Source organism: Schistocerca cancellata, chromosome 8, assembly GCF_023864275.1.
Source record: "Schistocerca cancellata isolate TAMUIC-IGC-003103 chromosome 8, iqSchCanc2.1, whole genome shotgun sequence".
Taxonomy (NCBI): Eukaryota; Metazoa; Arthropoda; class Insecta; order Orthoptera; family Acrididae; genus Schistocerca; species Schistocerca cancellata.
Window position 1 is genome coordinate 79195793 of NC_064633.1, and position 12450 is coordinate 79208242.

At 40.1% G+C, this 12450-nt stretch overlaps 1 protein-coding gene across 1 annotated transcript in view; it reads right to left on the minus strand.

Annotated features, from left to right (window-relative positions):
• Positions 1 to 12450, minus strand: part of LOC126094444 (fibrillin-2-like) — a 354361-nt gene that overhangs the window by 234646 nt on the left and 107265 nt on the right. The window contains exons 13-14 of the mRNA XM_049908817.1: positions 12245 to 12370; positions 11285 to 11410 (exon numbers count right to left, since the gene is read on the minus strand). Coding sequence (XP_049764774.1) covers positions 11285 to 11410; positions 12245 to 12370 — 252 coding nt within the window. The remainder of the gene's footprint in view (positions 1 to 11284; positions 11411 to 12244; positions 12371 to 12450) is intronic.

Sequence of the window (12450 nt, forward strand, 5' to 3'; positions counted from 1 at the left end):
GGGACCTGGATAAACTGACTAAACCAGAGGTTGTACAGAGTTTCAGGGACAGCATAACGGAGCAATTGACAGGAATGGGGGAAAGAAATACAGTAGAAGACAAATGGGTAGCTCTGAGGGATGAAGTAGTGAAGGCAGCAGAGGATCAAGTAGGTAAAAAAACGAGGGCTAGTAGAAATCCTTGGGTAACAGAAGAAATATTGAACTTAATTGATGAAAGGAGAAAATATAAAAATGCAGTAAATGAAGCAGGCAAAAAGGAATACGAACGTCTCAAAAATGAGATTGACAGGAAGTGCAAAACGGCTAAGCAGGCATGGCTAGAGGACAAATGTAAGGATGTAGAGGATTATCTCACTAGGGGTAAGATAGATACAGCCTACAGGAAAATTAAAGAGACCTTTGGAGAAAAAGAGAGCCACTTGTATGAATATCAAGAGCTCAGATGGAAACCCAGTTCTAAGCAAAGAGGGGAAGGCAGAAAGGTGGAAGGAGTATATAGAGGGTCTATACAAGGGCGATGTACTTGAGGACAATATTATGGAAATGGAAGAGGATGTAGATGAAGATGAAATGGGAGATACGATACTGCGTGAAGAGTTTGACAGAGCACTGAAAGACCTGAGTCGAAACAAGGCCCCCGGAGTAGACAACATTCCATTAGAACTACTGACGGCCTTGGGAGAGCCAGTCCTGACAAAGCTCTACCATCTGGTGAGCAAGATGTATGAACAGGCGAAATACCCTCAGACTTCAAGAAGAATATAATAATTCCAATCCCAAAGAAAGCAGGTGTTGACAGATGTGAAATTTACCGAACAATCAGTTTAATAAGCCACAGCTGCAAAATACTAACGCGAATTATTTACAGACGAATGGAAAAACTGGTAGAAGCCGACCTCGGGGAAGAGCAGTTTGGATTCCATAGAAATACTGGAACACATGAGGCAATACTGACCTTACGACTTATCTTAGAAGAAAGATTAAGGAAAGGCAAACCTACGTTTCTAGCATTTGTAGACTCAGAGAAAGCTTTTGACAATGTTGACTGGAATACTCTGTTTCAAATTCTAAAGGTGGCAGGGGTAAAATACAGGGAGCGAATGGCTATTTACAATTTGTACAGAAACCAGATGGCAGTTATAAGAGTCGAGGGGCATGAAAGGGAAGCAGTGGTTGGGAAGGGAGTGAGACAGGGTTGTACCCTCTCCCCGATGTTATTCAATCTGTATATTGAGCAAGCAGTAAAGGAAACAAAAGAAAAATTCAGAGTAGGTATTAAAATCCATGGAGAAGAAATAAAAAGGTTCGCCGATGACATTGTAATTCTGTCAGAGACAGCAAAGGACCTGGAAGAGCAGCTGAACGGAATGGACAGTGTCTTGAAAGGAGGATATAAGATGAACAAAAGTAAAACGAGGATAATGGAATCTAGTCGAAATAAGTCGGGTGATGCTGAGTGAATTAGATTAGGAAGTGAGACACTTAAAGTAGCAAAGGAGTTTTGCTATTTGGGGAGCAAAATAACTGATGATGGTCAAAGTAGAGAGGATATAAAATGTAGACTGACAATGGCAAGGAAAGCGTTTCTGAAGAAGAGAAATTTGTTAACATCGAGTATAGATTTAAGAGTCAGGAAGTCATTTCTGAAAGTAATTGTATGGAGTGTAGCCATGTATGGAAGTGAAACGTGGACAATAAATAGTTTTGGCAAGAAGAGAATAGAAGCTTTCTAAATATGGTGCCACAGAAGAATGTTGAAGATTAGGTGGGTAGATCACATAACTAATGAGGAGATACTGAATAGGATTGGAGAGAAGAGAAGTTTGTGGCAAAACTTGACTAGAAGAAGGGATCAGTTGGTAGGACATGTCCTGAGGCATCAAGGGATCACAAATTTAGCATTGGAGGGCAGCGTGGAGGGTAAAAATCGTAGAGGGAGACCAAGAGATGAATACACTAAGCAGATTCAGAAGGATGTAGGCTGCAGTAGTTACTGGGAGATGAAGGAGCTTGCACAGGATAAATTAGCAAGGAGAGCTGAATCAAACCCGTCTCAGGACTGAAAACCACAACAACAACAACAACAACATATTTGAGTGCTGGAGGAAGTATCGCAATTCCGCTTCACCGTGAGGTCAGATAACGAATGTGTCATCCACATATCGTAGCCAACAACTGGTACCAACGAGGCAGAAGCTACAGCTGTTTGCTCAAAGGCTTCCATGAAGATGTCCGCAGCTACAGGGGAGTGCGGGGAACCCATTGCCACTCCATCTAACTGTTCGTAATATCTTCCCCGCCAGGTGAAGTATGTAGATGACAGGCATAAGCGCATCAGATCACAGATATCTGGTTGGGTCCCATCCTGTAGAATGCGCATAGTCTCTTCAATATGTACGTTAGTGAAGAGAGACTTGATGTCAAAACTGAGCATAATGTCTGATGGCTTTATTCGCTGTTCCCTAATCAGTTGTATGAAGTAGGAAGAGTCTTTCACGTAGGAGTCTGTTTGTCCCACAAGACGGCATAACTTAGGTGCCAGATGTTTCACAACATAATACATAGGTGAATCTATTCCGTTCACTATGGGACTCAGCAGATAACCCTCCTTATTGAGCTTAGGTACTCTGTAGATTCTAGGAGGAACAGGCATCTTGGTGATTAGTCTCTTGGCTGTGTCAGTATCAATTCTCGAGTCCTTTACGAGGGCCTTCAGATTTCTGCCTATCCTCACCGTCGGGTCACTCCTTAATACTCTGTAAATAGCAGTTCGTCCATCTTCTTTTCTTATTCAGAAACGTCCATCAGAACAGTAGCATTTCCTTTGTCCGCATGTAGGACCACACTATCCTTGTTATTCCTGTGCTCCTTTATGGCCTGTCTTTCTTCACGTGTGATATTGGCTCTGGGTGGTTTTGCTGTTTGTAAAATTCTTACAGTTTCCTGCCTTATCTTTTCTGCTTCGACACGTGGTACTTCGTGGAGTGACACCTCCACAGATTGAATGATCTCTTCTGTGGGAATCTTTGTGGGCTTAACTGCGAAGTTTAACCCTTTGGACAGAACTGACATCACTGCCTCACTGATGGTCTGTGTCAAGATGTTAACTGCGGTACAAGCTGTATCCAGACTTAGCTGTGACTGGTGTCTGTTTACCGTTAGCTCCCCAAATTTCTTTTTCTGTCAACTACTGACCAAGTCCTCCTCCATGCAGACCTGGTTGTGGGTTATTCGGTTGATGTTATCCCAGTCCTTCACTGATAACGTAGTTGACAGCCATAAATGCATGGTGTACAGTTGCCCCGTAGTCTATGAAGCTCCAGAAGTGTTGTATCCTCTCCCTTAATAATGCACAGCTGGCCCGATAGTAAATGGTTCTTGCTCTTCTTGTATCGATTGCGAAGCACCTATCCCCATGCAAAACCAGTCGTGCCCTGAGGAAGGCCGTTGCAATTCGGCCGAAACGTCAGTTTTAGTTTATCATTGTTGTTAGTTTTTAGCAATGAGTGGCATAATACCCAGAAGATTTTAATCTTTATGAGATTTGTTAAAAAAAGTAAAACATAAAAAATTGGAAAGAATCTGCAAAAAATGATTCACCTTTCCTGAAAGGGCATATACATCCAAAAAACTACAAAATCCAATAGTCTCTACATTTAAAAAATTATAGAATATCTTGTGCAAAAATGAAGATAATCCATCACAGAGAACATAATGTCTGAATCCATACACTTTATAACACTACTGCCAAGAGACTTACTACAAACAATAATGAAATTCATACAAATTAAAAGTAAATCAATAATCGACCTTAAGCTTAATTTGATGCAACGGTTCTTTATCAGCCACTGTCCTAATGTAGGGAGTTTGCTATTGTGTTCCTCCAAAGTGAGAACTTGTTGGTAAAGTCAGTTATAGGGACACCTTACGTTTAACATGGAATTCAAACCATAGTGATCCTTGTCGTTTTTATTCATATGTACAAAGTATTACAATGTCATATTAACAGGCGAGGGGGAGGATGGCACCGAGGGGGGGGGGGGGGGGGGGGGGGGGGGGGAAGGAGGAGGAGAACTGGTTGAGGATGAAATCGAAAACCACAGTATTTATAGTTAGACATTTTGGGTCTATAGATACAATCTGTAGAGAAGAGTGGAAGGTGGGGGAAAGGTGAGGGTACGCAAAACTGTGGCTTCCTTTTCCTGGAGGCAACTTCGAAGGCTAAAGGTGGACCCCACTCAAAAACATATGTTATTTTTAAACCACAAACAGAAAAAAGAGCTTCAACATCAAGATGATTATTTGAAGGCTGTGTTAACCCAAGCACTACATAACTGTCTCCACCCAACCAATCTGAACTCTAAGTATCCATTATTAACAGCAGTATAAACCACCCAGCATCGTGATACCTGAAGAGTGGAGGCAAGGGAACACATAGTAGAACATGTTTCAGTGGCATCATGTTCTCTTCAACAATGAAAGCAGTTATGTTTCTGATGCCTGGTGATTGTCACAGAAGTGTACAGTAGGCAATGATTGAGCATCTCAGACACGGAGTCCCGCCGACTCTGCACGGAGGTGGGTTGCTTCTGTTTTGAGCCAGTCTCATGTGCAGATGTTAGAAGCCTCTCATAACTATCGAGGGTGATTTTAGCGCTCTACAGTGTTGGGGCACGATCCTTCAACCTACTGTCCAGTCCTACAGTCAACATTTCACCAATGGGCTCCTTTTCAATATATGGGCACCTGCTCACAAATCATGGACACCTTCCTCCAGGAAGCAGGGATCAACTAAAAAAGTACCTGCAGTACGAGCTGAGCCGAGAATGCTTAGGACCAATCAAAACTTGCAGTGTGTCATTACAAGAGCACTCCTCACAACAGGATGGCCACTGTCAAAGAGTGGTACAAATTTGAGCAGCAATGTCTCAGTCATCTTGTGGACAGTGTGGCTAGAAGGTTCCAAGACTGTCCCAATGCACAGCACAACACAGTACTGAATACTGCCCAGCAACAAATTTTAATTTCACAGAAGTGCACTTTCAAATAGGACTCCTTCTATTTTCGCTGTTGTCCCCTTCCCCTCACCCAATTTTTATTTTATTTTTTACTAGCCGCTCCCCTCTGTAGGGAAGCAGCCTACTCACGCTGTATAAAATTCTCATCAGTCTTTCCATTGTGTGCCAGCCTAGTCTGCTGTAACTAGCTCTGACATCATAAATGTTGCGCAATACTTTAAAAATCAAGTAAATAACCTGAAATGTTTCTAGCATGTCAGGAGGAATACTAAATCAACTTGTGTTGAATGTCAGTTCAATGACTTTAACCATTTTCGAAATTTGGACGTTTTTCTGTAAAAATCATTGGCGCAACAAAAAAGAGTTAGACTTAAAAATTTATATTTAGATTCCTTTTTCATAATAATTTAATAGAAACAGTACTTTGGATCTCACAAATTAAAATTTTAGTGGAAATTCATGATTTTTCTGGTTTTTGTCTTAAAAATTAAGGAAGCAAGTTAGATTAAGTAGGCTAATAAATAAGGCTAGGATGTTTATATTTAAGTAGAATGGAGATCCGCTATAATAATAAAGATGTGAGAAGTTTCAATTGAATAACTATAAAACTATAGCGATAGCGTATCTCCAAAGGGCAAGTTCAGAGCTTGTCTACTGCGTGTAGTGTAATTAAATTAATTCTCTCGCCCAAAATATTTAACTTAGCCACGTTAGACTTTTATTATGATTACTTACCTGTGTGCTGAATGCACATTTAAATTGAGAGCTTCATCGGCCATCAGCAAAGGAAGCGATGATTTATTCAATAACTTATAGCCCAGCGGCTAGTCGGGAGAGCCGATTTGATCAGGTGTTCCCTTAGCCGTCCGCACCGCGGCTTTATATATAAGAACACTGCGTGAGAAAAAAAGGCCCCACTTCTCTCCAGACGCTGAATAGCACACCACCTGTGACCGGAGTCGCGTCGTGTCGGTATCATTGCTATAAACAGCCTCGGATGCCGTAATAAGTTACTCGGGATACGCGTAACCATGAAATCATTTTCGAGTGAATTGTTAATTCTGGGATGACATTAATGATATATCTTCAGTTTGTGTATGTCGTATTTTCACGTGCCGCCATGGGACAGACATTCTACCATTATTTAGTTTTTTTTTCATCTGTGACTTTCAGAATATAGCGAACGTTTTTACACGATCGTTTTTTGATTATGAATCCCAGACAATCTCTTAATTCCTCAGAGCTATAAGCTGTAGCTATAAGTGTATTTCTCAGATGAAGTGGGCACTAGGAATTCTAATTACAGGCTTCACATTTTGTTAATCACTTTCTGGTTGCCAATATTTTAGTTAGAGAGCCAGTGTTGAGAACGGCAAAAGACAGCATAAATAATAGGAACATATATTAACAATCATACCACCCGCCGCCCCACAATTGGTGCATCGGCCGGGAAAAACAAAACATTTAAATAATGATATGGTTATAATAGAAGGAAACATTCCACGAAGGAAAAATATACCTAAAAACAAAGATGATGTGACTTACCAAATGAAAGTGGTGGCAGGTCGACAGACACACAAACGAACACAAACATACACACAAAATTCAAGCTTTCGCAACAAACTGTTGCCTCATCAGGAAAGAGGGAAGGAGAGGGAAAGACGAAAGGATGTGGGTTTTAAGGGAGAGGGTAAGGAGTCATTCCAGTCCCGGGAGCGGAAAGACTTACCTTAGGGGGAAAAAAGGACGGGTATACACTCGCACACACACGCATATCCATCCACACATATACAGAAATATGTCTGCTTGTGTCTGTATATGTGTGGATGGATATGCGTGTGTGTGCGAGTGTATACCCGTCCTTTTTTCCCCCTAAGGTAAGTCTTTCCGCTCCCGGGACTGGAATGACTCCTTACCCTCTCCCTTAAAACCCACATCCTTTCGTCTTTCCCTCTCCTTCCCTCTTTCCTGATGAGGCAACAGTTTGTTGCGAAAGCTTGAATTTTGTGTGTATGTTTGTGTTCGTTTGTGTGTCTGTCGACCTGCCACCACTTTCATTTGGTAAGTCACATCATCTTTGTTTTTAGGTATAAAACATTTAAATAACAACAATTAATTCCACCCGCCGCCCCACACCTTGCATCTGAGCTCACACATTTGTAGATGGAGCAGTTTAGTATACAATGAAAGAGCAATATTATTTGTAGAGCCCTAGCTAAACAAAACCAGTAAGTTAACAAATAACGAATGTTACCATTGGGCAACGTATTTAAACAGGCTTAATTTTGCAAACGATGAAATATGTAGTGTGGGAGTGAGTGAAGGGCAGGGAAGGCTGGAGGTTGGGTGGGTGTTGGCATAATATATTATTGTAAATGGCAAAGAAAAAGAAAATAAGATTTAAATATAATAAATAAAAGAAAGCACACCTTAAGGAAACAAAATACTTCAATATATTATCAATTTTCATGTGCAGAGATAACTTAATTTTCCCTATTTAAAATACAGTGGCCTCTACTAGACTAAATGAACAAATTGAAGGAGAGGTTGAAGAAGAAGAAGAAGAATAGTGGCATCTACTTGGAATATCTATCATTACTGCTCTTCATATCTGTCACTACTGCTCTTCTGTTGCTAGCAAAGGTTTTCTTTCTTATTACTTTATGTGGAATTTTTTTAAAATCTTACTGTTCTTTAAGTAAAGTTATATTTCCAGCTCCATGTACAGACACCACTATATAGCACTGTGAAAATTAACAAAAATGAAACAGAAGCATATCAAAGAAACTAGGATCGCTCTATGGAAAACTGGAAACCCTCCTTCTAGAAAAGTATTATTTAGCAGAAGAATATTAAATGATAAAAGCACTATTTTTAACAAAATAAGCACTATTTTTAACAAAATAACAAGAGAGATAATTCAAATTTCCTTTAAATTCTGTAACTATATTTTTGACTGATCAGCTACCCATTAAATTGTTTAAATGTCGACATAATGTGACAGTTACATTAATAGTCTACTTTCTTAGCGGAATAACAGTGTTGGTTGGAAACCATAGAAAAACTATACTGAAAAGTGCCACCAGTTACCTGCATGTTCCATATACTACACTCCTGCTCATAAATTAAGGATAATGCTGATACATGGTGAAACAATGCTCTGGTGGGTGGTTTGCGGGTTTCAATCACCTCGGGGTAGGACCATGTGGTGCATCTGACCTGCGGTCATCGTGCGGCGGCGCTAGCAGCAGTCCACATACGCAGAGGTGTGTTGGTGCATGTCAGAGTACGGTGCAGTGAGTAAGTGTGCAGACGTTTTCAGATGTGCTAATGGTGACTGTGTGTTGAAAATGGCTCCTCAAAGAACACGTATTGATGATGATATGAGGGGTAGAATATTGGGGCAACTGGAGGCTGGTCAAACACAGCAGGACATAGCACGGGCCCTCCGTGTGCCACAAAGTGTGATCTCAAGATTATGTCCAGGCGCTACAGTATAGGATGTCCACAGTGTACAACACCAAAAGAAGACCGACATCTCACCATCAGTGCCCGCAGATGACCATGACATACTGCAGGTAGCCTTGCTCGGGACCTTACCACAGCCACTGGAACAGTTGTCTCCAGACACACAGTCTACAAACAGCTAAACAGACATGGTTTATTCGCCCGGAGACCTACAAGGTCACCCCTTGCCACAGGAGAGCCCGTAAAGCCTGGTGTCAAGAATAAAGTACATGATAATTGGAACAGTGGTCGCAGGTTATGTTCACAGACAAGTCCAGGAATAGTCCGAACAGTGATTCTACCTAGGTTTTCATCTGGCATGAACCAGGAACCAGATACCAACCCCTTAATGTCTTGGAAAGGGACGTGTTTGGAGGTCATGGTATTATGATTGGTGCACGTATACCCCTGCATGTCTTTGACAGAGGAACTGTGACAGGTCAGGTGTATCAGGTCATCATTTTGCACCAGTATGTCCACCTTTTCAGGGGTGCAGTGGGCCCCAACTTCCTCCTGATGGATGATAATGCATGGCCCCACTGAGCTGTCATCGTGGAGGAGTACCTTGAAACAGGAGATATCAGGCGAATGGAGTGGCCTGCCTGTTCGCCAGTCCTAAATCCCACTGGGCACATCTGAGATGCTCTCGGTCGACATATCGCTGCATGTCTTCACACCCCTAGGACACTTCAGGAGCTCCGACAGGCACTGGTGCAAGAATGGGAGGCTACATCGCAGCAGCTGGTCGACCACCTGATCCAGATTATGCCAAACCGTTGTGCGGCCTGTGTACGTGTGCATGGTGACCATATCTCATATTGATGTTGGGGTACATGCTCAGGAAACAGTGGCGTTTTGTAGCTCATGTGTTTCGGGATGGTTTTCTTAACTTATCATCAATACTGTGGACTTACAGATCTGTGTCGTGTGTGTTCCCTATGTGCCTATGCTATTAGCGCCAGTTTTGTGTAGTGCCACGTTGTGTGGCAGCACATTCTGCAATGATCCTTAATTTATGAGCATGAGTGTATATTATGATCATTCTCCATGACGTGGAATGACTCAGTTTGTAACTACAATACACTTTCTAAGTGAAAAATACATTAACATTACATTAACAATGCAACCATTATACATTACTCTCTCTCTCTCTCTCTCTCTCTCTCTCACCCAAACACACGCAAAAAACTGGTTACTTCCCTCATAGAACTGAACGTATAGTTTGATGTACCATAGCCAAATGAACCTGACGGTAGTCAGCAGCAATATAGCTTGGCAACATGCATCATGGATGATGTGTGCCCCCACCTTCATCTATTGCTCATCACCCCCAAATTAATGTAACCATGAATATAATTCTGAATTTTGAATGCTGTTTTCATACAATCATCAAACTGTTAACACTACAGTATACAGTGCAGAGCAACAACATGTAAATAGCTTTCATCATATCCATAACATCTCAATAAACCAATACATTGGAAAATTGTACTGTAGGAGACAAGACTATTATCTATAAACGTTTAGCTTCTTTGTCTTTAATCGTTAACTACATTCTACTTACTTTGCTAATATTCAACCATTCTTTCATAAATGAGTTCTTAATGCATCTGCTTTAGCTGTCTTGCAGACAACAGTCTAATGCATCCCCATACACTCACAGCAGTGTATAATAAAATATCACTGAACATTTAACAAGTTCTTGAATCGAAGAGGTTTATGTACATTATAAGTGCTTAAATAATAAAATATTATCGAACAGTTAACAAGCTCTTGAATGGAAGAGTTTTGTGTACATTATAAGGGCTAAGTAGTGCCAAACAGAATGAATAATTATCTAATAACAGGAAGTACTAGTTGGAATAGAAACAGTACAATGAGAAAAGAAATCATTTGCCATAGACACTTGTAAAACAAACTAAATAATGTGGCTCAGCTTTTGAACCTGCATTCTTCTTAAAGAGTGCACTCATGTGTGAGCACCTCAACCACCACCACACAAGCTATATTCTTGCAGCGCTGCTACTCTTGTCACAAGTTCGTAAATCAAGCAACAACCTTCAGCACATTGATGATGTCCCTATTCATCACTCTACATACCAATTATGTGGTGAATTGTCTCTTTACTCATTTTGTTTGTTATTATTGGACTAAAAATCTAGTTTTTCCCACAGTGTAGGAATAAGGTGATCTGGAAACTACACAGAGGTAATACTTGCTTTGTTGTATTCCTGTGCTGTATCAGATCTATTTAAAACATTTATCTGTTACTCCAATAATTTTGTCTTTAGTTGTTATCATTTAGAATGAAAGATAAAATTGTCACTGAAAGACTTCTGTACTATTTATGTTCACAGGAAACAAAGAATCAACATTTGGACAATTTGAGAGAGAGAAGCAGCCTATCCTCTGACTACAAGTTGCTGACATTTGGGAAAGGACTGACAAATAAACAAATTAACAAATCAGAAAGAAGAGCCACTTTCCTTAGTTTCTTTTTTTATTTTTTATTTTATTTTTATGTGTTTATCTGCCACAACAGAGCCATCTATTCCTTATAGCACCTGGGATTTAGAGGAGCATCCACTGTTACAATTAAAAATTAGATGTAAGGCAATATTTGCTGTAGAATTTACCATTGGAAATCTCCTTGCCGCAATGAAAAAAAGAAATGTTATGAGTAAAGCTGAATTATAGTCAATTAGTACAATGGTACCCGTGTCTGAAAAATGGAATTATAAGTAAGATTTGATTACCTTCACAGTGCAGCTTCAGACCAGTCTGCTGGTAACCATCATCACAAACACACTGGTAGGTTCCCATCATGTTTTCACATACACCATTTGAACAGATGCCACTCGTGCGTGAACACTCATCAATATCTATAAAATTTTAAAGTTTTATTAACACAGACATGGAACACAGTTCTTCTAATGTTTTTTTTTTCTTTCCCTAACCCCACATTTCTCAGCCTTTTATCCTTTCGGGCACACCACAGTATGTTTCTAACTTTAGAGACACCCCTACAAGTGATTTTTTTGGTACATTAAAAAAAGTAAACAAATAAACTACATATGACATAGTTTTTTGTCATACATATAATGATGGGGAATTTTTTGCAAACTGGGCTGCTGAAAGGAAATGATTAGGTATCAAGTTTTTTATGTTCTAGATATTTTATCTGTGGAAGATTAGAAGTAATTAACAATCTATTGACACAGTTTACATGTATTTGCGACATACCAATGTCTCGCAACATGGCAGTTGAGAAATGCTGGTCTAATCAACTTACACAGCACACATCCACTTGTTCTTTTTTCTTTACAAAGGACATGAAATACAACTGTCATCATGATAGGGATTGGATTCTTCACTTGGAATGGTGAAGTACTATCAAAGCAGGCTCAGACTGGCTGAAGTGGTGAATGCTAATATATCTAACATACAAAAACAATATATCTGACATGTTCAGAACTACTAGGATGTTGTTGCAACAGTAATAATAATAATAATAACAGTGGTTATAATAATAATAATAATAATAAAATTTGTTGTATGAGATGAGGAATAAAAAGTGAAATGGAAAATCAGAAAGATTAGTTCCTAAATTTCCATCCATTATGAATCACAGTCCAGAAATGCATGAAAAAGTATGGAGCACTAATTTCAGAAACTGATTCAACTGGGTGACAAACATTTACAAATGCCTCACTCACCTTTGCACGACTGCTTGTCTGGTGCAAGTTCATGGCCTGGAGGACATTCACACCGGAAGCTCCCTGGAGTATTCACACATACACCACCTCTGCACAACCCTGGTGTCCGTTGGCATTCATCAATATCTGGAGAAAGACAATGTGCTCAATAAATGTGTGACATAGCACAAATACAGTGGAATCTCATTAGTATGTCCCTCATTACC